This window comes from Monodelphis domestica, chromosome 6, assembly GCF_027887165.1.
Source record: "Monodelphis domestica isolate mMonDom1 chromosome 6, mMonDom1.pri, whole genome shotgun sequence".
Lineage (NCBI taxonomy): Eukaryota > Metazoa > Chordata > Mammalia > Didelphimorphia > Didelphidae > Monodelphis > Monodelphis domestica.
The window spans coordinates 29937855-29963605 of record NC_077232.1 but is presented as its reverse complement, the minus strand read 5'-3'; the positions used below and the strand labels follow the sequence as shown (position 1 = coordinate 29963605).

The 25751-nt window shown below is 41.8% G+C and overlaps 1 protein-coding gene across 1 annotated transcript in view; it reads right to left on the bottom strand.

The window, feature by feature from the left end:
• Positions 1-25515, bottom strand: part of SYT13 (synaptotagmin 13) — a 54041-nt gene extending 28526 nt beyond the window's left edge. The window contains exons 1-3 of the mRNA XM_056801896.1: positions 24904-25515; positions 3423-3651; positions 48-182 (exon numbers count right to left, since the gene is read on the bottom strand). Coding sequence (XP_056657874.1) covers positions 48-182; positions 3423-3651; positions 24904-25092 — 553 coding nt within the window. The 5' untranslated portion in view covers positions 25093-25515. The remainder of the gene's footprint in view (positions 1-47; positions 183-3422; positions 3652-24903) is intronic.
• Positions 25516-25751: the final 236 nt, after the last annotated feature.

The window sequence follows — 25751 nt, the reverse complement described above, 5'->3', positions numbered from 1 at the left end:
CTGGTGAAGGATTAGGATGGAAGCAGAAGGAAGGATGAGACTTTTACCTTCCAGGAGAGTCACAGACAGCTGGGCTTTCTGCTGGTCATAGCCCAGGGAGTAGTGGAGTTTGGGGGCCTGGTTCCAGCTGGCAGCTTTCTCCGGGTTCCAGGTCTCAATCACACAGACATCTTCTACCACACCTGTGAGGAAGAGGCATACAGGAGTCATCTTCAGTCCCCTAGGGATCCCATCTCTTCCCCTCTCCATCTTTCCCCTATGCTCCTACTTAATGCTTTGCTAGCAAAACCAGCCAAAAAAATTCCACAATATAGAGGTGGGGAAGCTAGGTAGGAGAGTGGATAAAGCATAAGGTCTGGAGTCAGGAAAACTTGAGTTCAAATCCAACCTCCAGCACTTATTAGCTATGTGACCCTGGACAAATCACTTAACCCTGTTTGCCTCAATTTCCTCATTTGGAAAAATGAGCAGAAGAAGGAAATGGGGAACCAGTTCAGGGTCTTTGCCAAGAAAACCCAGTTAGACACAACTGAAAATAAGTGAACAACATCTAATTCAGAGATGTGCCCACATCCACTGCCAAGTTTAGCCCCTGACAAAGAGTAGGCACTTTGTAAATACTCAGTGACTAATTAATTGGTCAGGTGAATGTCACTCATCAGCTGTGTATCTTTGAGCAAGTTACTTTCCCTCTCTAGACTTGTTTTCTTGACTGTAAAATTAAAGAATTGGACCAGATGGTCTCAAAAATTCCCAAAGGTGTAGCCAGTTAAATGGTCTATATGGCTGGGACAACTGGGTTGCTCAGTGGATAGAGAGTCAGACCTGGAGACAGGAGGTCCTTGGTTCAAATATGGCCTCAGATACTTTCTAGCTGTGTGACCCTGGGCAAGTCACTTAACCCTAATTGTCTAACCCTTACCACTTTTTTTTTTGCCTGGGAACCAAAATTTAGTATCAATTCTAAGATCTTAGATGGTAAACTATTTTTAATGCTATATATTGTCCTAGCTCAGATCCTACATTCTAGAAAGTCCCTTTCCAGCTCTGTCATTCTAGGTTCTAGATCAAAGGACCTCTCCTGCTAGGATATTCAACATTCCATGTTCCTAGCTCTAATGGTCTATGTTACACCGATCCATGGTCCCTTCCAGCTCTGGGGTTCTTTGTTGCACATTCAAAGAGCCCTTTTAGCCCTGTCATTTTATCTTCTGTGTTCTTTTTCATTCTGTATAAGGCCAAGAGCATGAGGACTCGGATGTTCCTAGACTCTCTAAAGGGGTCATCATCATCTGAACAGCACAGTGCTCTGGAGACAATCAAACACCTTGGAGAGCACCACGTTCTCAAGCTTCCAGCTTGCAGACAGTTCCAACTTCAGAATCAATGGCTCTCTCTTGGCAGCCTTTCCCTGCTGGGGGATTGGTGGGGAATGTGGGCAGACACAGACACACCTCCTATTTAAAAACACTAAATAACTCTGAGACAGAATTCAAAACTGGAGGCACAGAAACAAGATGAAAGGAGAACTCCCAGAGTTCCTAAAGCAGCCCCAAAGATGGAATATATCCAGGAGCAGTGGATGTTGGAGACAGACTCTGTTTTATGCAACTTCAGGGGAGTCACTTTCCTTCTCAGTTCCAGTTCTGTTGTGTCCAGCTCTACATGATCTCATTTGGGGTTTTCTTGGCAAAGACACTGGAGTAGGGGCACCTGTGTAGTTTATATAGCTAGAGAACCAGATCTGGAGATGGGAGGTCCTGGGTTCAAATCAGAATGTAGACATATCCTAGCTGTGTGACCCTGGGCAAGTCACTTCATCTTAATTGCTTAATCCTTGCCACTCTTCTGCCTTGAAACTGATATTCAGTATTGATTCTAAGATAGAAAGTAAGGGTATATTAAAAAATACTGGCATGATTTGCCATTTCCTTCTCTAGATTATTTGAGAGATGAGGAAACTGAGGTAAGCAGGTTGAAGTGACTTGCCCAGGGTCACACAGCCAATAAGTACCTATGGCCAGATTTGAACTCAGGAAGACAAATCTTCCTGATTCCAGGCCTGCTACCTAGCTACCCCATATTAAATGGTTGGGTTAGAGTAGTGATTGCTATAATTCCATTCCAGAATTAAACCCTATAATCTAGGCAGGTTTCCCTGGAGAATAAGCAGAGGGTTTTTCCTTGCAAACTATGGAAACATAAGTGAATAATAGATTACATTTCAAGAATCTTGGAGTCTCTAAAACAGAATCCTCTCCCTCCATTTTATTTAATCCTTATTATACCTGTATTCAGTAGGTAGGCTTCAGGATATCACCCTCATTTCATAGCTGGAGAGACCAAGACTAAGATGCTCAGGGTTCATGGGGCAGGCACCCAATCCAGGACTTCCTCCCTCCATAGGATCATATCCCTGGAGCTGGCAGGAGTCTCAGAGTCTCTCCTCCAGTCCCTTCATTTTACAGATGAAGCATGTTGAGAGTTGAAAAGGTAAAGTGACTTGAATAATAGTCCCCTCCCTCTGATGATTGGCTCCAATTTACCAAATGTCCAGACTGTTCCAAAAGTCTAAGTGTGGCTTTAAGCTATTAAACCTTAAAGCCTATTAAATCACTTAAAGCTTATTAAAGTATTAAGACTTAAAATCACACTAAGACTTTTGGGACGCCCTGTGCGTAGCTGGTTTCTTAGCATATTGTTGCCTCCATTAGAGTGTGAGCTCCTTGAGGGATGGGTCTGCTTCTTACCTTTCTTTGCATCATCATCACTTAGCACAGTGCCTAATTCACAGGCAACTCATAAACTCTAGCATTGAGATTCTGCCTCCAGAATCAATGTCCTTTCCATTGTTCCTCACGATCCTTTCCTCCAAGATCCTCCCAACAACCCATTTTCCTTCCTCACTGTCCCTCTCCTAGAGGAGCAGGACGTTGGGCATTTGGACCCCATCTCTGCAGAGGATAAGAGCAGCTGGATACATGAGTTACCTGATTAGAGGAAATTACTTGGGAAAGAGACCAGAGACAATAAGCTTCTCCCTGTGTTTAAACACTGTTGCTCTCCTTACGTCCCTCATAGTTCTTAGCATTAGGCTCAACCCCTCTAGAGCCGACTTGAGTGAGATTGAGATTTCCAATTTCCCAGCAAAGCACGGAAACAGAAGGATGGGCAGTTTTACTAGCCAATTATGCCTGGGATCTCAACGGCCACTTACTTTAATCTGGGACCCTGAAACTTGGACCATAATGCTTTTCCATTGGAAAATCCCATTGTTCCATCCCAGTCAGGAAAGTTTTTGACTCCATCATTCCTGGTGGCATCAATGCCTCAGAGGCAAGTTATTTGGCAAAGCCAATGACCAACAAAATTGATGCTATGGTGGTGGAGGAGGAGGAGGAATTGGGAGGAAGGGAGCCTACCGTTCTGAGGAAGGATGAAGAGCTCCTCTGTGACCTGTCTTTTGAGGCGACTGTCATTTAGGGCCTGTGTGCTGGCAGGGACAGACTCCTCCTCCTCCGTGGTCTTCAAGGAATAATCAGCATAGTTGATGACTTCTGGGGCAGTCACTGCTGGCTTTGGTCCATAGATGTCTGGGAACTTCAGGAGGGCTCTGGGCTGGACAGGCTCTGTGGACTTTTTAATATTGAACTGAAACATAAATTGCCTTTATTAGTAGTTACCTACTTTCCCATCATCTCCATACTGCCTCTCCTTAGATTGTGAATTCCTTAGGGGCAGAGACTCTATTTCACCTCATTTTCATCCTCATTGCTTAGCACCACATAAGTGGTGCTTAATAAATCTTTATTGATTGATCAATTGATCCTAAGCACTGGAGAAGGATTAACCTCTAAGAACAGCACTGGATCTTAGGATCAGCAGATTTTAGGTTAAAAGGACATTTTAGGTCCCAAAAGGATAAATAATCCCATTGGATTAAGGTACCAGAAGGGACTTTAGAAACCATGATCCAAACCCTTAATTTTATATAGGACACTGAGACCCCCTAAAAGTGAAATGACTCTTCCAAGGTCATATCCCCATATTGAAAGACAGAACCAGCACTAGAATTCAGAATGCAAATCCACTTTCCTCCTTACCAAAATGGTGCTACCCAGCACCACAACTAGTATGGACAAACAGCTGAGAAGGGAGTTATGCTTCCTCCAAAATAGAGCCAGACCCCATACTACTTGGATCTCTGGTGAATTGCCTAAGATCACAACGTAAATAAACCAAATTTAGATATCTCCCCATTCCAGTGGTCTAAGGAGGCTAATCCAATAAAGAAAAGAGATCATCATTGAACCTTCTTTGAACCTGATAGACTCTCAGATGGGAGCTTGGTAGTCCATTGGAAGACCATCTTCACTGGAACACCCCTACAAAGTGGTCAGCGACCCTCTGCTGAAAGATTCTTTTTCTTTGCACTCTAACACTGAGCCCAATGCTGGCTCATAGAAGATATTAATAAATAAGAATGAAATTGAATTGAGGGGGAACTAACTGCCTTCTTAGATGTTTCAATCTACTTTTGGACATAATGAAGATTTTCTATATGTGGAACTGAAATCTAACTCCCTGTAACTTTTCCTCATTCCTAATTCTGCCCTCAAAATATATCTAACCGCTCATAAACATAACATCTTTTCAAAGAGTTGGAAATAATGTGCCTCCCCTAAATCTTTTCTTCCAGGCTCAATGTCTCTAATCCCTTTAATCTTTCCTACTATGACATTAGATTGTAAACTCCTTAAGGAGGGAGACTTTGTTTTCCCACTTTTCATATTTTCAGTTCTCAGCACAGTGCCTAACACATAGTAGGAGCTTAACAAATGTTGACTGATTGGCACAATTTCTAGGCCCTTTAACATTCAGCTCATCCTCTTCTAGACACCCATCCAGCTAGTCAACAGCCTTTCTAAAATATAGGTTCCAGGAAGCAGCTAGATGGCTTAGTGGATTGAGAGCCAGGCCTAGAGATGGGAAGTCCTAGGGTCACATATGGCCTCAGAAACTTCCTAGCTGGGTGACCCTAGACAAGTCACTTAGCTCCCTAGTGTTGTCTAGCTACCTTGGAGCCAGTACAAACAGTATTGATTCTAAAATAAAAGGTAAGGGTTTAAAATAAAATAAATGTTCCATAATGGCACATGGTACCATAAGGATGTCAAGGAGGAGAAGACATTGGACTTATTAGTAAGTAGTGTTTTAGGGTTGGTCAGAGGCAAGGGGTAAGGAGATACTCTCAGATAGTCTATATTGCCAGGTCTTCTCACCAAGCCCAAATTTGCTTCTTTCTCATTCCCACCCATCATTTCCAGTTCTGCTCTTGGGGGTCAAATAGAACAAGCCTAATCCCTCTTCCTTGAGACAATCCTTTCAATAATGTGATTACATTCCCCTATGTTTAATCATCTTTGAAAAATAAAGATTGAAAAAAATAGTTTGGAAAAAAAGTAGAAAGGCATCTGAACAAAGCCAAAGAATCCACATTTGATCCATACCTCTGCTAATCGCCATTTATTGGAACCTGTAGGAAATCACTCAATCCCTCTGGATCTCAGATTCCCTACATCTCTTAAATATATTTTATTCTGAACTAGACAAATACCAATAAACACAAACTTTCCATATATTTAAAATGGAAGAAAATACTTTATGATAAATCATAGTTTGTTTTTTTTAAATTAAGTATATACTAAATAAAAGCTTTCCCATTTGTTCCTGTATCTCTCTGATTTTCATGGTTTTCTTCTATGAACTTTCAAAAATGCTTTGCTGATGTTTTTTTCCTCTCTTTTTTTGTTATTCTATCACTAACCTATCTGGATTTTGGAACATAGTATATTGGAAGATAGTATAATCAAATAAAATAATCTAAATATAAGAAATTCCCCCAAAATATGACTTTATTTCTCACATCTTCTTTGTCAAGAGGTGACAAGCATGCTTCATCCTTGGTCCTCTGGAGCCAAGGTCAGTTATTGCATCGATTTTTAAGTCTTTTGAAGTCATTTTTCTTTATAATATTGTAGTTGTATAAATTGTTCTCTTGGTTCTGCTCACTCCCTTCTGTATCAGTTTATTAAAGGCTTTCCAGGTTTCTCTTAATCTCTTGTCCAACTTCTTATGGTGAAATACTATTCCACACATCCATATACTAGAATGTGTTCAATCATTCCCCAGTTGATGATCACCTCTTTAGTTTCTAGTTTTTACTATAACAAAGTACTTCCATGAATATTTCCCATGTATGGGTTCTTGTCTTCTTGATTTTATTTCTTTGGGGTACGTGCCTAGTGGAGTATTGCTGTGTCAGAGGATATGTACAGTTTCGTGACTTTGGAGGCATGGTTCCAAATTTCTTTCCAGAATGTCTGTCAATTTCCAATTCCACCAGAAGTGCATTAATGTACCTGTCTTCCCAAATCCCTTCTTACAACTATCATTTCCCTTTCTTTGCCATCTTTTCCAATTTGACAAACATGAGATAAAATTTCAGAGCTGTTTTAATTTATGTTTCTCATGTAATTCATATTTTGGAATACTTTTACATGTAGTTATTGATGGCTTTCTTCTTTTGAGAAATGTGTTCTTATTCCTTGAGCATCTTAAGCTATAGGAAAATAGCTTTTTAAAAAATCTTTGAATTAATTCCTTATATATCGTGAACATGAGACCTTTATTAGAAAAATTTTCTCCATTGATTTTTTCCAAATAAACACTTCACTTTTGATTTTTTTAACCCCTTACCTACCATCTTAGAATCAATGCTATGTATTGGTTCCACGGCAGAAGAGCAGTAAGGGCTAGTAAATGGGGGTCAAGTGGCTTACCTAGGGTCACACAGCTAGGAAGTGTATGAGGCCAGAAAGTCAGGAACACCTGACTCTCAATTCTCTGAGCCATCCAGCTGCCCCCCAAAAAGTCTTCTTCTATTCATTGTTGTGAAAGACATTTCCATTCTTTTCTAATTTGTTTATGATGTGATCTTTTATGTCTAGGCCATGTATCTATTTGGAAATTGTGGTATATCATGTAAGACATTGGTCTAAACCTAATTTCTTCCAGACTCCTTTCTAGTTTTTCCAACAGTTTCTTTCTGATTCTTATTCCAGAAATTGGATATTTAGATTTATCAAAAACTAGGATACTCAACGACACATGTAAAACCCAATTGAAGTGATCAAGTGATCATTGGCTATGGGAGGGGGTAGGAGGAGGGGAGGGAAAGAGCATGAATCATGTAACCATGGAAAACTATTCTAAATTAAGTAAATAAACTTTAAAAGTAAAAATGAAAATATTTCCCCCAAAAGAAAAAACTATGATGCTATATTTATTTTTGGAGATTATGTTCCCAATATGACCTATTAATTGACTTTTCTATTTTTAAATCAGTTTTAAATAGTTTTAATGATTGCTACTTCGTAGTATAATTTGAGATCTTATACTTCTGGGTTCATTTCCTTCCCGTTTCTTAACCTTTTATTCTTCCAGATGAGTTTCATTATTTTATCTCTAGTTCTATAAAGTAATTCTTTGGCAGTGTGATGGGTTCCAAACTAAATAAATACATTGACTTAGTCAGTGTTGTCATTTTAATTATGCTAGCAACACCCAAACATGAGCAATTTGTAACACTTCAATTATTTAGACTCACATTCACTTCTGCAAAGAACATTCTTATACTCCTATCATTCCTGTGGGTGAGTTGGTATACAAACTCCAAAAAGTTTTATATATTCTGGAGTTATCTTGGATGGAATTTCTCTTTATAGTTGTCCTTTCTTGGTTTGGTTGTAACTATGCAGAAAGGCTGGTGATTCATTTCTCTACTTCTTCCTCTATCTTGATCTGATATGGGAATGACATTACCATTTAGCTCAGTTCAGAGATTCTTTTTTTCATTCAATAACTGCTGAGTATCGTAAAGGCAATGGGGCAACAAAGACAAAGATAAAAGAGTCCCTGCTCTCAAGGAACTCACATCCTATCAGGGAAGACAAAATGCATGTATATAAATATGTGTAAAATATATACCACATAAATACAAGGTAATTGAGGGAGGAGGAGAGGAACAGTTTACAAACTCCTTTCCCACTGGAAAGGACAATGTCTGAGCCGCCTGTATACTATACAGGCTACTGTATACTATATAGAAGAAATGCAGTGCATTTCTTTGTAAAAATAGAGTCTGATCTTAGAACATCTGCAAATGTTTGGAACAGATTTTTTCCCAGAGTACTTCATTCTAGTTACTATAAATAACATCCTTTCTTTCCCTGCTTCTGTGACCTAGCTCAGAATAGCTGAGGATACATTGATTCTACCTTTGGCTGTGATTATAAGCACAGAACATAGGAATTGGAAGGGATCTTGGACAAAATCCACTACACTCGTTTTAGAGATGAAGAAACTGAGCCCCAGCTTTACAGTCAATGGCAGAGCCTAGATCTACCATTGATGGACCAGGAAATCTGTAAGAGATTTTCTGACTCCCTGGGCAATCAGACCATTATTCCCTTGATAAATCAACCAATTAGTCAGTAAGCATCTACAAAGCTTAGCTTTTAGGAAGAAAGATGAAGGTGAAACAGCCTCTGCCCTCAAGGACCAGACATTTGGTCATTTGATAAATGTACATTTTTAAGTATATAAAATAGATATAAGATAATGGAAGGAATGGGAGGGAAGATATTGGTAACTCATAATCATAGAGAAGAGGACGCCTGCGCTAAATTATGAAACTAGAGCTTCTAAGAGGAAGGAGTGCATTGGGAGATAGTCAATACAAAGGCATAGAGATGGGAGATGGAATGTCCTGAATTATGTGAGGACTTAGTCAAAAAGCATTATAGATGACTTGGTTCCTGCCTTCAACAGTACTGAGAAAAGCATTTTTCAAATAATAATCATAATAACCAGAGCTAATGTTTGCAGTGCACTTTAAGGTTTGCAGAGCATTTGGTATCTCATTTGATCCTCACCAAAACCCTACGAGGCAAGAGCATGAGGAAATAAAGAAAAGCTCAGAGAGCTTCTGTAGTTTGCTGGGGTCTAAGGTGGGATCCCATCTTGGTTCTTCCCAATTCCAAGTCCAATTCTCTATCCACTTTGCCACCTAGCTTCCAAAGCAGTGATGATTGTTCAGTCTTTTCAGTTGTGTCCAACTCTTCATGATCCCGTTTGGGGTTTTCTTGACAGAAATACTGGAGTGGTTTCCCATGATTGTTCTTAGAATAACATACTCTGCAATCAGTGGGTATTGCCTGAGACTTCTATTTAGCATTCAGAATTCTCTGCAACATTTCTTAGATTTATTTTTCCACCTTGTTACCCATTATTCTTCATGTGTCTTGTGTCCCAGACAATGTTACCTTCTTTTTAAAAAACTCTTACTTTCTGTCTTAGAGTCAATACTATGTATTGATTCCAAGGCAGAACAATGGTTAGGGCTAGGCAATGGGGGTTGCCCAGGGTCACACTGCTAGTATGTATCTGAGGCCAGATTTGTACTCAGGATCTCCCATCTCCAAGCCTGGCTCTCTATTTGTTGAGCCACCTACCTGCCCCATTAACCTTTCCTGAATTGCTTTTCCTGATACCAGACCAAATAGGGTGGTATTACAATAGTCTATTAAAGAGGTGATGATGGCCTGAACATGGAGGTTGGCTGAATAGAAATAAAGGGATGAATGTGAGAGACATGAAAATAGAAGATTTGGTGACTTCATCTATGGGAGCGAAGAAGAGGGAAGGGTCATGGGTGACTCTAAGGTTGGAGACCCAGATGTCTGGAAGGATGGTGGGGCCACTGATAAAAGGAATTCAGAAGGACAGCTAGGCTTAGAGAATAAGAAAATCAGTTTAATTTTGAACATGTTAAATTTGAGGTAGTTTGGAGACATCGAGTTGGAAATGTCTAGCAGGGATTTGAAGCAGAGAGGAGAGCTGCACATGTAGATCTGGGAGCTACCTGCATGAAGATAACTACTGAATCCATAGAAAGAAATGAGATAATAATGAGAAATCACCAAGGGATGGTATTCAGAGAGAAAAGAAGGTCAACTGCATAAAGGATCCAGTGGAACTGATGTGATGATATGGGGCAAACAGACAGAGAGAGAAAAGGAAAGATAGAGAAACAGCAAGATAGATTCACATAAAATAATAATAACATTTATATTATTTATATACATATATATTATAAAATAATATGACAAAAATTAACAATTATTATATTATAACTATGTACCAGGTACTGTTCTGAGCATTAAAAAATAATTTTATTCAATCCTCACAACAACCTGCAAGGTAGGTGCTATTATTATCTATATTATTATCCTTATTCTATGATTGAGGAAACTGAGGTTAAGAGACTTGCCTAGGATCACACATCTGGTAAGTGTGTGAGGTCAAATTTGAACACAAGTCTTCCAGAATCCAACCCCAGCACTCTTTTCACTATTCTGCCTAGCTACCAGAGGAGGGGTGAGGGAGAAATAATGAAGAGAGAGAGGGAGCAAGGAAGGAAGGAAGGAAGGAATGAAGGAAGGAAGGAAAGAAGGGAGTGAGGAAGGAAGGAAAGAAGTAAGTAAGGGAGTGAGAAAAGCAGCACAAAGATCAAGAAAGATGAAGACTAAGAAAAGGCCATTAGATTTAGCAATGAAGAGCTCTCTGGAAACTTTAGAAAGAGCAGCTGCAGTCAAGTGATGGTGTCAGAAACCAGATTGCAATTTAATTTTATTCAACACATAATTAAGTGCCAACTATGTTATGGGTACTTTGCTCGATGCTGCAGGGAATAGGAGAATGGATATAGTCCCCCATCGACTATATAGCTAACTAACTTCAAGGGGAAGGGAGCTTTAATAACTGAAATAAGGGTCTTATGCAGGGTGCTATACTTTGAAGGAAGTACAAATTCAATAAGGACAGAGAGAATTCTACACAAGGGATGAAAATTGGGACAATTGTTTTTGTTTTGGATTTATTAGACAATGGGGATTATGACTTGCCCAGGGTCACACAACTAGAAAGTGTCTGAGGCCAGACTTGAACTAAGATCTCTTCTCTCTAGACTGGCTCTCAAAGCACTGAGCTTCCCAACTTCCCCCCCAAAAAATTTGGGCAATTGGATAGAGACTGGAAATGGAATGTCATGAACCATTTGACTGGAACCCAGAGCATAGGGGGGAAAGAGTTTAGCTAATTAACATAAATTAAACAAAATATGAAGGTCATCGAAAACCAAATTGTAGGAAGGTTCTAAAGGCCAGGATGAGTACTATATATATTTATCCTAAGGGGGCAAAAATTCTCTAAACTGAGTCAATGAACTTAAAAGAGTTGCTAGAGTGAAAGAGTTCATCATTACATGGCCAAGTTGGTGATGAGCATCTCCAAACTTAGCCAGGATCATACAATAGATGCACAAACTACTCATTGGACACTTTTTCAAGACTGGTAAATCCATCAAAACTGGTTTCCTTTTAGACTTTGATAACCCCAGTCACCATTACAGTACAAGAAGGACATCAGGACAGTCAAAGAGTCCTGGATCTTTTTATTACTATCACTTTTTATTCAAATGACTTTTGGGGCAACAGATCTTTCACTTAACTTGCCTCAGGCTCATTTCCTCATCTATAAAGTGATAAGGTTGGACCAAATGATCTCCGAGGTCCTTTCCAGGTCTTAATTTATGTACCTATAACAGTAGAGAAGGGTTAAGGGCAGCTTTATGTCTATGAGCCTTGGGTTTCCTTTAACACCAGTTGGCTCCACCACTCATTACCTCTCTCAGGGACTCCCTTACTTAGCAGCCCACTAATGTCAAGAATATGGTCCACTGAAGTGAGCTAAGTTATTTTCATCCACTCTAAGGATAACAGATCCAAGGTGTTCATCCTACAGGGAATCAAGATTTCCTGAAATATACCAGAATTCTAGACACACCACATGGCACTGAGCCTCTGGCTTCCACTTGCTGCTGACTCATTTGCCTCTTAATAACTGAGCTCTTCCTTACTAATAACTTTAATTACATAAATTACTCACTCTAAAAAGCAGCTCTTTTCTCTTCTTACTCTCCCTTCCTCCCAGCTGGCATCACCCCTCCACCCATTCCTCCAACCTCCCCCATACCTGACTTATTCTATTCTCAGATTCTTGTTGGGAGACAGGAGCTTAGAATTATGTATTTTAAAGACTTCAGAGATCATTGAATTCAACCTTCTTATTTTGTGGAAGATGAACGTGAATGCTAGAGGTCAAGGGACTTGTTCAAGGTCACATAGGTAGGCAAGTAGCAAAACCAAGATTTGAACTCGGATTCTATGCCTTCCAATCCAGTTTTTTTTTCCATTCTATCATGCTGATACTTCCTCTCTGTCCATAATAGCATCATCTCTGAGTTCAGTGAACTACAAGAGAGGCCCAAATTATTGGTGCTTCTTTCTCTTTAGATCTTATTCATTCATTGGATCTTGGATTAAGTTGGAAAGGATCTTAGATCTATATTTCACTTTAAAGATAAGGTAAGTAAAGCCCTTAATAACTGGCCCAAGGTTACATAAATAGTAAATGACAAAGTTAGGATTTTAATCCAAGACCTTTGATTTTAAAGTGGGTTCTTTTCACTGCACCATGTTACTTCCCTCCATTCATTCATATAATCAGGAAGCATCTATTAAGCATCTGATGTGTGGAGGGAATTGATCTAAGCACTGGAGATATAGAAGAAAAAATGAAATAGAACCTCCCCTCAGGAAACTTAAATTCCATCAAGGGGAAACAACCCATTAAGTAAATACAAAGTAATTTTGAAAGGAAAGTAGGAGAATAGAATCATAGGATTAGATGGAGAAAGGGACGTTAGACTTCATCTGATCTAATTGTTTTTTTTTTATATATACTGGTAAAAACTGGAGTTAAGAAGTATCAGGATCAGGATAAACCTCTTGGATGATTGGTACTTGAGCTGAGTTTTGAAGGAAAATAGGGATCCCAAACAGTAGATAGAGCACTGGACCTGGAGTCAGGAAGACCTGAATTAAAAACCCACCTCAGATATTTACCAGCTGTGACCCTTGTTGAGAGTCACTTCACCCTTTTTGCCTCCATTTCTTCACCTGTAAAATGAGCTGGAGAAGGAAATGGTAAAGCACTCCAGCATTTCTATCCCCCCCAAACCCCAAATTGAATCATGAAGAGATGGACATGACTAAAATGACTGAACAACAGCCACAAGGGGTCCCACGAGGTGGAAATGAGTAGGGAGGGCAGCCTAGGCAGAAGTGAGGAGATGGGAATTTTATACACAGGGACCCCAACAAATAGACCTATTTGACTGGAATGTAGAGCATCTAAAGGGGGAAAGATGGGGATCTGACAATTGATTTCATAGGCAGAGAGAATTCCCAGATAAGAAAACTCCCACTACCAAAGAAGTTGACAATACCTCTGCCACTTAGGATCTTAGAAAGGATACTAGAGTTGCCAAAGCACTGAGAAGATGTTTGGATTTTTTTAAAAAGACTTTGAACCAAAGACTTCCTGGCTATGAGAGGCCAGCTCTCTGTCCACTATTTTTGTTCTTGGTCAGTCATTTCAATCATGTCAAACTCTTTATGACTCCGGTTAGGGTTTTCTTGGCAAAGATATGGAAGCAGTTTACCATTTCCTTCTCTAGATCATTTGACAGATGAAGAAACTGAGGCAAAGAGGGTTAAGTGACTTGCTCAGGGTCACATAGCTAAATCTGAGGCCAAATTTAAACTCAAGAAGATGAGTCTTCTTGACTTTAGTTCTGGCAGAGTGTCACCTACTTGCCCTATCCAATATACCATGATATTTCTTTCTGTACTATTAGGTGGATACTATGTGCCAGGGACTGTGCTAAGTTCTTCACAAATATTATCTTATTTGAACTTCACACCAACCCTAGGAGGTAGATGCTATTATTATCCTCATTTTTATAAGTGAGGAAACTGAGGCAAATTGAGGTTAAGTGATTTGCCCAAGGTCACATAGCTAATATATGTCTGAGATGGGAACTCAGGGCTTCCTTACTCTGAGCCCAGTGCTTTTCCCCCTAAGCCACCTGGAATACTATGTAATAAGCCCAAAATGATAATCTGAAGCCCGATTGTGTAGGGCTTTAAATTCCAGGACAGTCTGTATTTCATAATATAGACAATCAGGAGTGAAGTTCTTGAGAAGGAGAGTAATTGATCAGATCTTTGTTTTGGAAATATCAATATGGCAGCTATAGGGAAGCTGGACCTATTATAAGTAGAAGACATTTGAGTCTGAAAATATTTAGGAAATTCTCCCCCCCCCTCTCTCTCTTCCCCCTCTCCCCATCTCTCACTCTCTACCTCTCCCTCTCCTTCTCCTCTCCCTCTCCCTCCTCCTCTCCCTTTCCCTCTCCCCTTCCCTCTAATCATCCACCCCTCTAGTCTTTCATCTCTGAAATCTAGGTCATATGCAGGAAATTATTTTTTAAAATCTCCATAAATAGTCCTATGGTGAGGATAAACCATGCCTACTCCTATTGCTACTAATGTCACTGACTGACTGAGCAATCAATAAGCATCATTCATCATTTAAATTGGTTGTGGGATGTTAAGTGACAGTTTGGCCAGCCAGTGACAGAGAACACTGGAACACTTTCTTTTCTTCTGATTCAACACAAATTGAAAATCCTTGGCAGCAGTCCAAATATGCAAGGAGTATCAAACATAGTAGGTCTTAATAAACAGCTAATGAATGAATGAGCAAGTATGTGCATGTGTTGTTATGCTGGAAATTACAGACTATAGTGAACTGGTAGATTTCCAATTTACTTACACTCTGTATAGCCAATGGGCAAATTGCTTGCCTTCTCTGGACTTATTTTCTCCTATGGAAAGTGAACAGGTTCAAGTAGGTCCTCTCTGATCTTTGATCATAAAGAAATGAATGGGAGGAGCTTCCAGGTGAGGTCCTAGGTTCCCCTCAGAGGCCAGAACCCCACAACTACCCCAGGATGATTATAGGATACTTTGGGTAGAAGCAATATGCTAAACATTCAAACAATTGCCTACTTGAGCAAAGCATAGATAAGCAAAGGACCTCATGTGTCCTCTTTATCACCATGAACTAAGTGAAGAAAAAGGAGGCAGAATATCTACTGATGGAATCCAGACTATCTACATTGTTACCTGTGTGACCTTGGGAAAATCACTTAGCCTCTCTAGGCCTCAGTCTCCCTGTCTATAAAATGAGATCTTTGGATTCCAAGACCTTTAAGATTCTTCCCAATTCTAAAGGTTAATAGGAATTAGTGTTACTAAATTATAAATAGCAATAAGATACTGTATAGTGCCCATACATTCTATATATCTTTAAACAGATATTCTTAAGGTAGGGTCTGCAGATACTCAAGAGGTTAGTAGATACATTTTAGGAGAGCCCATGAACCCACAAAAGAAAAATCTTTATTTTCACTAACCTCTAACTGAAATTTAGCATTTTCTTTAATTACTTAAAAACATTTTTCTAAAAGCAATCCAGACTGTGAAAGGGGTCTGTAACACACACACACACACACACACACACACACACACACACACAGAGGATTAAGAACCCCTGTGAGATCCTTCAGAACCAGCTGGTATTAATGCCTTTTGTTCCCCAGCACCTAGGACAGCACTCAGCACCAAGCCATGCTTAATAAATATCTCTTAATTGATCAATAGACAATTAATTCATCTTTTTGTGATCCTTACAACAGTCCTGTGGGTTAGCATTCCAAATTTTACAATTCCCATTTTATATCTGAGGAAACTGAAGCACAGAAGAGATGAAGTGACTTAGCCAGGGTCACACTACCGGTAAATGTCCAAGGCACAACTAGAATTCAGGTCTTCTTGACTTTAAATCCAGAATTCTCTGTATTCTTTCTTATAGGTGTCCCTACTATTATGCTTTTTATACTGTGGCCCTACTATTCTCACTGAGGCATAGCGAAGAGAAGCTAATAACAGACTGTCTAATAACCAATTTAAGCTTTGAGTGACGCGTGATTGACAGCTCAGCCATTCAATGACATTGGTAGCAAGAGGAGTAGGCATGATCTTCTCCATCCCTTATAACTATTTATGAAGCCTTTTAAATAATAAATTCCTGCATATGACCTAGATTTCAGAAATGAAAGATCAGAGAGAGAGAGAGAGAGAGAGAGAGAGAGAGAGAGAGAGAGAGAGAGAGACCAGGTCTCACAAGTAGAAAAGTGGAAAAGCCAGGCATTGAGTCCAAGGTCCTCAGACACTACATGGATGCTTTTCAGTTAACAGACAAGGCCATCATCTCTAAGGAACAGAACTTTGCCTAAAAATAAACCCAGCTGTTGATTTGGAGTGGGAGGATGGGGAAGGGGGGAAGCAAACAGGGACCAATCAACCTCCAGCCCTACCAAAATCCTTCCTTGACAGAATTAGAGAAAAACTCTCTTGTTCCCTTCATCAAAAACCTCTCTCTGTAGGTCTACTTGTGTCACAGACATTAATCATATGCTATTGCTCATCAGCAGGCTAAAAAGGTCTGTTTCAGCTGCCTGGGGAAAGATGGCTTCCCTCTGACTGACGCACTTGCCCAGAATGGCTGAGCTGAGATGGCCCTGCCTGGCTTTGTCTCTGAGAGCAGCCTGTCCTTTCATTTCTTTGGAGTTGCTGGGCCTGGGAATGAACAATGGGAGTGGGAAGGACAGATAGGGAACTCTCCATCGTGGGGGGTGGAAACAAGCTCTTAAATGGGGGATTCAACAGGCTCTTTGCCTGGAAGAGGCAGCAAGGATGCAAGGCAATGCTCTTATTAAAGGCAGCTCATGTTTCTATGGTTTATCGCTGTTCAGGAGCACTGTTATCTCATTTAATCACAGCCCATTTTTCTTGGAAAGCTTAGAGGAAATAGAATCATAAGGGGGAGGGGGGTAGAAGAGACCTTAGAGATGATCTAGTATCAGAAGACCAGAGGTCTAGAGTCAAGAAGGGATCTCAGAGGCCATTTGGTCTAACCCCCTCATTTTGTATGTTGGAAAACTGAGTCCCAGGGAGATGGACTGACTTTCCCCAATGTTCAACAGGTAGTATTAGAAGCAGGATCTGACCCCCAGGTCCTCTGACTTGAAAGCCAATGTTCTTTCCACTCTCATAAATGAGGAAACTGAAAGCCCAGGAAGGGATGCAAGTAGGTGTTTGCCGACATTTGGACAATTGTCAGATACTAAGTGACTGAGCTAACAAGAGACTTCAACCCAAATCACATGATCTTTCTTGGTTTCACCTAATCTCAACAAAAATGAGAGAAATAAAAACCTTTTCTTTCCATTAATGCATTATTCTCCTTTTTGTTGTTGTTGTTTATACAGAACTGGTACCCTCTCAGGTACTCGATAAATATTTGTTAATAAATGAAGCCTGTGACCTTTGTTTTATTCCACTTCACTGCACAGGAAATACTTGTTTTGAGTACTGAGGATGCCTCATACACCAACAAAGAATGGATCACCCTTCTACAAGGCTCTTTCCTTACTATAATCAGGTCAAATAGGCAGTATCATGCTTATTTTACAGAGTATAAAACTGGAATGCAGAAAGGTAAAATAATCTGTAGAGAGGTATAGAGCTATACCCTAGAAGAATCAAGGTCATGTTGGCGCCTTGGCTTTGGAATTGGCCTGGGTTCAAATGTCTGCTGTGCCACTTACTTACCAGCGGAGCATAGGGGAAGTCATTTCTCTTTGCTTTGGTCTATTTCCTCATCCATAAAATGTGGAATGGTGAAGGTTTAACTAGATGGCTTCTGATGGCAAAAAATTGGAAAATGAGGGGATGCCCTTCAATTGGGGAATGGCTGAACAAATTGTGGTATATGTTGGTGATGGAATACTATTGTGCTAAAAGGAATAATAAAGTGGAGGAATTCCACATAGACTGGAACGACCTCCAGGAAGTGATGTAGAGCGAAAGGAGCAGAACCAGGAGAACATTGTACACAGAGACTGATACACTGTGGTACAATTGAATGTAATGGACTTCTCTACTAGCAGCAATCAATGATCCAGGATAATTCTGAGGGACTTATGAGAAAGAGCACCATCCACATCCAGAGGAAGAACTGTGGGAGTAGAAATACAGAAGAAAAACAACTGCTTGATCACATGGTTCGATGGGGACATGATTAGGGATGTAGACTCTAAACGATTGCCCTCGTGCAATTATCAATAATATAGAAATAGGTCTTGATCAATGATACATGTAAAACCCAGTGGAATTGTGTATTGGCTACAGGGTTGGGAGAGGAGGGGAGGGAAAAAACATGAATCATGTAACCATGGAAAAATATTCTAAATTAATTAAATAAAAAATTTCAATTAAAAAATTACGATGGCTTCTGAGGTCCCTTCTAGTTCTAGATATAGATATATCTAAGATAGATGATCTGATGTGTGACCTTAGGTGAAATACTTTGCTTCTTGGGCCTCAGTTTCTTTATCTGTAAAACTGGAGAGGAAGGCAATTGTAGCCTTCCCAATCCCTCCCATTTCTATATCTGGGCTCACTTAGAGATCATAAAAGACTCGAATGGAGGTATATTAATTCCAAGTCCAGTGTGTTTAGAAGCCCTTCCTCTCAAATGCCATTTCTCTTCTTTATATCATATTCTTGAATTTACAAAATAATTTCCTAATATAGACCTGAGAAAATCAAGCCACCAGGCAGGCAATTGACAAGCATTTATTAAATGAGTACCATGTGTGATGCACTGAGCTAAGAGGGGAGACACAGAAAAGCTATCACGTGTTGCTGAGTTTGGGAGGGGGGGAGTTGAGGAAGGGGACTTGGCACAAGGGTCCACACCAGCTGTTGACCCTTATTTAGCAGCCATACTTCATAACCTAGTCTCTTTACACTTGCATCAACAGTCCTGTGAGCTGGGGAGGGCAAGTGTTCTTATTCCCATTTTACAGAAAAGGAAATGGGGGCTTTAGAGTGGTTTGTCCATACTAAGTGGTTGGAAGCCAACTCAGGACTTCTAACACACTGTCTACATCTGAATTAAGAATGTCCTGGCTTCTGAGAACTGCCTCTACTCTGTCCATTATCCTCTTTAAGCCTTAGATCCTCATTAAATTTGAACATAATGGCCTTTCCAAGCCTACCCCAAGATTCTTGGGTCTTCCTAGCAGGTTGGGGTGTCAAGGAGGGAGGGCTGGTTCTGCCTCACTAAGCACAGGCTTCATACAGGGCTAGAAGTTCATGTTTTTAGAAATGAGGCAATAATCAAGAGAGAGGGAGGGAGGAAGGTGGGCTGCTCCAGGCTTTGGTAGGAACCTGGAGTTAGGAGACTGGGTTCAAGTTAAACTGCCTTGAAGGCAAGGACCATGTCCTTGACTTTCTTTGTATCTCCAGAGCTTGGCAAAGTGGCTGGTACATGTTGTTGTTGTTCAGCATTTTATGTAGTCATACCTGACTCTTTGTGATCCTGTTTAAGGTTTTGTTAGCAGAGATACTGGACTGGTTGGCCATTTCCTTCTCCAGGTCATTTGATAGATGAAGAAACTGAGGCAAACTGGGTGAAAAGACTTGCCCACAGTCACACAGCTAATAAATGTCTGAGGCCAGACTTGAATTCACCTAACTACCTTAGCACTTTCAATATAATTGTGTCTATGCCCACTTTTGAATGTTCAATTAAATGTCCTAAAACTATTGTTTTTGCCTATTTGACCAGGATTCAAAGGACCAGATAGTTATAGCCAGTTAGGACCATAGTGGTTAATTGGTCCAAGTCCATCATTTTTTAATGGAAGATCCTTTGATAGGAAGTGACTTAACAAAGGATCCATAAAGGCAGAGATGAGAAGAGACTCTAAGTCTTTTGACTCAAAATTGAAGATTTTACCTACTATATCATACTACCTAGAAATGAATCCTCCTAGAAGGAATTGAGCTAGGACTCATCAGTGATTATAATTCATCTCTGAGGCTATTTGCCACCCCAAACCCAAAAGGATTTTATACAATTTATTAGTGAGGAATGAGCATAGGAAAATTGATGATAGGAATAATGGGTAAACCGCTCTGAAGTTATTAGGAGACACTGAGAAAAATGTGATCCTCTTTGGTGAAGGTGGTGGAAAGAGAGCACATGCCATTGATATTGAGCACTCCTTCCTTCCTCTGAGTTTTGTCTGGGTCTCTGTCTTCCTTTGCCTTTCCCTCTGTTTTGGTCTAAGTCATCCTCTTCCTTCTTCTACAGCATCTTCAATCCTCCTTGCCTCTTTCTCTTACTAGGCCCAGTTAATTTTGAGTTTCCATATCTCTCTTTCCTTCTGATTAGTCTAATTCTCTCTTTTCTTTCTTTCCTTTTCTTCATAATATACATAGGTCACAATATCAGACCATTCTTATATTCTCTCTTGCTTTCTCTACTTCCTCTCTGTTTCCATCAGCCCCTTTTGTGGGCTATTTTCCAATTATTCTCTTTTCCTTTTCAGTCTCTTTCCTCTCATCATCTATTTCTCCTCTCAATCAACTATTTTCAACTCTCCTTATCTCCTTTCCCTTCTCAGTTTATTTCTTTTCTCCTGTCTCCTCTCTATCTCCTCTCCTGTGTTTTTCCATTACTCCCCTCTTCTTCCCAATCCTGTCTGATTCTCCTTTTTATCTTCTTCTTCCTCTCCCCACCCCACTATTTCCTCTCTTCTCTATCTAAATTGTGATCTTTTTCATGTTTCTCCTTTCTACCTTCTCCACCCTTCTCCTTCTTCCTCTCTTTTCCATTTGCTTTCTTCTTTCCCCCTCCATTCTACTGCTTTTTCTTGCTTTTTTTCATCCTGCTCTTTTCTTTCTTTTCAGCCTTTAGCTCTCCCTTCTCCCTCCCCATTTTTCTCTCAGTCTCTACCCTTCAACTCCATCTTTCTCTTCCTTTCCCTCCCCCTATCTCTCTACTTTCCCATTTGGTGTCTCTCTCCTCAATCTTCTCTCCTACCTTATTTTCTGTTTATTTATCTCTCCACTTCTTTCAGTCAATACCTCCCTCCTCTCCTCTCCTCCCCTCCTTTCACTTTTTTCTCCTCTCCCTATTTTCTGTTTCTCCAGTACAACTGACCACAGCCAGTGGTTTGTGATTAAAAGCTTGAAGAATGCCAAGATCATAAAAATGCTTTGGGTTGGAATAAAGTGAAAGGTGTTTATTGACTCTGTGGTGAACAGAAGCCATTATCATGAGGACTCCCATGCCTTACCAGGAGGAGAAATTGAAGAGAGCCATCAGATTTCAGCTGACTCCAGGCTTGCCCTTTGAGTACAACCTCAGGGAACAAACTGTCAGCATGTCAGAGGTTTCTAAGGACGCTTTTCATCTCCAGTAGGCAGCGTTCTGCACATCTCCCTGAAATAACCCATGCTAATTTCTTGATGAAAAATTCATACAGCCGGCTGCCTTCCCCATTGCTAAGCAACCAGCCACAACATGTTTATCATACCAAGCCTAAGCTGGGACTGAGACCAAGACTAAAAGGGGATAGATAGGACCTTCCTTCTGGCCAAACCAGCACTGACCAGAAGAAACTCATCCTGCTTTTTCAAACTCTACCCATATTGTATCTCAGAGCCAGAATACCCTCTTTCTCATTTCTGGCAATGACCCATGGCAAGTACCTGGTCTTGCCAGCCCCAATGCCAACTCCTCCATAAAACGAAACTCTCCACCTTTACCTCTCCATCTTTTTCAGTCAATACCTCCCTCCTCTCCTCTCCTCTCCTCCCTTCCCTTCACTTTTTTCTCCTCTCCCTATATCTGGAATACATAGTGACTTCTCAAGGCTTGAATCTGGAGTCAGATGGTCTCAAATAGAGACTGGATTCTGCCTCTGTAACTTGGGAGTCAAGGCCTTTTTGAGCCCTGGTTTCATCCTTAGTCAATGACATGGCTTAGACTAAATGATCTCGAAGGTCCTTTCCAGTTCTAAGTTTTTTGCTCTGTGGTGGAAAGGGCCTTTTATAGGCTATTGAGATCTATCATGTGCTAGGCACCACGGAATCTACAAAGATAGGTGTTTCTTATAGTGAATTAAGTAGGGTGATCTTTAGCACAATGGGGGGGGGAGATTTAGAAAAAGAAGATGGCACAGTGTCAGTAGAGACATGGTAGCCTTCTTTATGAAAGGGGTCACCTCTAGATGGGTCTGTGAAGAAAAGCTTATGTAGACTGGAATACATATTGATGGTGCACTTATGCTTCAGGAAGCTATTCCCCGAAATAGCTAACTACAGAGGAACAATTTAAATTCTTTGTGCTAAAATCCCATCTAATGCTGACATTACAGGTCTTCTAGGTCTAACATTCCAGGTCTGTATTTAAGGTTCCTCCTTTCCAGCTCTGGTATTCTATGCTCTTCATTCTAAGATCCCTTCCAATTCTAAACTTGCTATGTCCTAAGGTCTATCTCAGTTCTAACATTGTATATTCTAAGGTTTCTTTCAAATTTGACATTCTTTGTTCTAAGGCCCCTTCTAGTTCTAGGTTTAATGTCTTCTCTAAAGCTGATATGTTAGGTCCCAAGATCCTTTTCCATTTAATATTCTCTCTCCTAACATCTTTTCTAGCTCTAACTTCAAGTGCCCTGAGGTCTCTTCCTACTACATTTTCTGTTCTAAGGTCCCTCTCAGTTCTAACATGCTATGATGCGAGGTATCTTCCAGCTCTGGCATTCTATCTTTTAAGGTTCTTCCTAGTTTTAACATTCTATATTTTAATGTCCCTCCCACTTCTGACATTTCAGTATTCTGTTAGGTTACCTTCTATCTAGTATGTGTATATCTTAATTGTACCTAGTTATTTATATATGGTTTCCCCCTTAGACTGTGAGCTCCTTAAGGGCAGGGGCTATATGTTTGCCTTTCTTAGTATCCCCAGAATTTAGCACAGTGCCTGGAACTATTTAAAAATCTCTTTTTTGACTGACAATGTTCTAAGGTTCCTCTTAGCTCTAACATTCTATGTTCTAGAGTTTCCTTGAAGCTATTCAAATAAGCTAAGATTATATGATTCTGAACTCTTCCCAATATTCATGTGAGCCTCCTACTGAAAAGAATGAAAAGAAGAAATCTAAACCCAAAGTTAATGGATTCTAGGGTGGAACTTCCACTCTGGGGCCTGACTATACCGACTTGGTCCAGTGTCTTCCCAGTTCTCCAGGCTGTTTACAATTCAGTCCTGAAACTCATTCTAGTTAACTCATCTCCTTTCTTCAAATCACCCAAAAAAGGTGACTTTCCTCTTTGGCTCTCCAGGGACAGAGTACATACACATCCATCCTCTCATCCCTACCTTGGCAATTTAACAATACAGAGCTGTTTCCAAACCCTGCTCTCCAGAGGTCAGGTGCTGGTATTCCCCATAAAATGCCAGTCACTCCCAGGGACCCCTTTCAGGGAAATGGAACCAACTCCAGCATGTGTGGTTGTAGGTCAACAATAGGAGCTTGGGGGGGGGTCAGCATGGGGAGAAGGATTGTGTTGAAGAAGGGAGCAGTCTTTCCAGCCTCCAGTGTCTTATCTGCTTCCTCTCCCAAGTCTTCTGGATAAATGAGAGCTTGTAGACCCAGGTAACCCCACCTCCTTGTAAATCTACCCACAAGGAAGAATTTTCCCTCTTGCAGAGATCCCTGCATTTTTCCTTATTTGGAGTTCATTTTGGTCCCTGACCCACATCACTTGTTTTGTTGGTGGTTTTTTTTTTCCAATCTCTATTTTCACTCCACACACATATGCTCCACCATCTCCCTGAAGCCCATCCTCCAGTCTAACCTCAGAATCCTTTATTCCCCTTTTACAATTCCCTACTGGCCCCCATGCTTTCCCCATCTCCCACTCCTCCATCAAAGCCCACTCCTCTACCCCTTCCTCACAGTCCCTGTTTACCATAATCCTACACTTTTCCCATCTCCCTACTTTTCCCATCCCCCAGTCTTCCTCCCTTCAGTCCCTAATCCTTCTTCCTCCTGTTATAACTCCATCCTTCCTTCCCTAATTTGCCCTCTCCTCACAGCACCACTACTCAGTCGTCAGGGACTCCTTCACTTCCCAAGCACTCCCCTCCCATCTCCTGTTCCCCCACCTTCCTCCAGGTATTAACCTCCCTCATTCCTGTTACAATTCTCCAATTCTCACCCCGCCCCCATTCTCCATGTTCCCCGAGTCCCCTCTTCACTCTTCCTCCCACCCCTTGCCTGGCCACAGCCGTCCAATTTCCCAATTCTATTGTTAACTGGCACGTCCCTATTTCTCCAAGTCAAAGCATCTATTTAGAGCTCCACCAGTATCCTCCACTTCCAAGGTTGAAGCCCACCACTCATCATCTCTCTCACCATATTCACAACACTACTGTACCCCTGGGTGCCACCACTTTCTTTTTTCAGCCCCCAGTGCATCCCCCCACAACCCCGCGCAGCCTCCACTCTCACCCCCTAGCCTCCATCTTCGGACCTTCTTCACTGCCCCCCCATTCGCTCTCAGAACCCTCTGTTTTCACTCTCCCGTAGCCCCTCCATTCAATCCATTCTTCCCCCAGAATGCCCTGCCTCCTCCATGTCCCAGCCCCAAGATCTTTCTTATTATACCCAGTATCCCCAACCTTCTCTTTCTCCCTGTCTCCCCCTTTACAGCCACTTCCCACCCTTGGCCCACAAGGTGACACCCCCACCCCAGGGAGCCAGTCCCCACCCCCCACTCCAGAAGCAGATTGCCCCGCCCCCAGAAGAGGGAGGGGGCGCGGCCGCAGAGGTCTGCCCCTGGCTCCCAGCTGCCATCCGCGTGCCGGGAGCACAAGGCGCCCGGGTACCTGCTGCTGCTGCGCGGGCCGAAACACGCTGGACGGTGCCTTCTCAGCATCCTGGCCTTGGTCCTGCTCTCGGAGCCCGTGTTTGGGGTTCAGGCGGCGGCACAAGCAGGTGAAGCCGCACAGGGCGAGGATGCTGGTGGCCGTGCCAAGCGTGGCACCCAGGGCGATGATGGGCACCGACACCACCATGGTCTGGCCGGTAGATCCCAATCCTTTCAGGGCAGGGCTGCGACTAAGGGCGTCCTCCCACCTCCCTCTGTCCCTGGACCTCTCTGGCCTGCCCTTCCCCTTGGGGCTCAGTTCCGCTTTCCCTGGACCCCCAACCACTACAGAGATTACTGTCCCAGCGGTCCCTGGATCCGAGCGGCCCGGGAGGGGACAGGAGAGACGCTAGTCCCCGCGGGGCGGCTCCCCAGGGACCAGGGTTTGACCCCTGGCGCCGCCCTCCGGTGCCCACTACCGGAGCTCCACGGCCCCTGGTCTCCTCTGGAACCCGCAGCTCTCATTGAAGCTGGCAGAGAGGCCCAGAAGGGAGGGAATGGAAGGGGCGGGAGGGGCGGGGCTGGGGCTGGGGGCGGGTTAGGGGTTGGGGAGAGGAGCAGCCACTATGCAGTGGAGACAGGAAGACGTCAGAGATTGGGAACAGCCTTCCCTCCCTCCCCCCAAAACCCTCCCACCCCAGCCAAGCTCTCTCCTTCCAGGCTCACTTTCATCCCTCCTGCAGCCCCCCCAAACCCCATGGTATCACGTCAGATTTTCTCAGCTCTTCCACCCCCACTAGCCCCCAAATCAGAACATCACCTGGAGAATAAATCTCTGAAATTCTTAGTCTTAGAATCTTCTCTGAT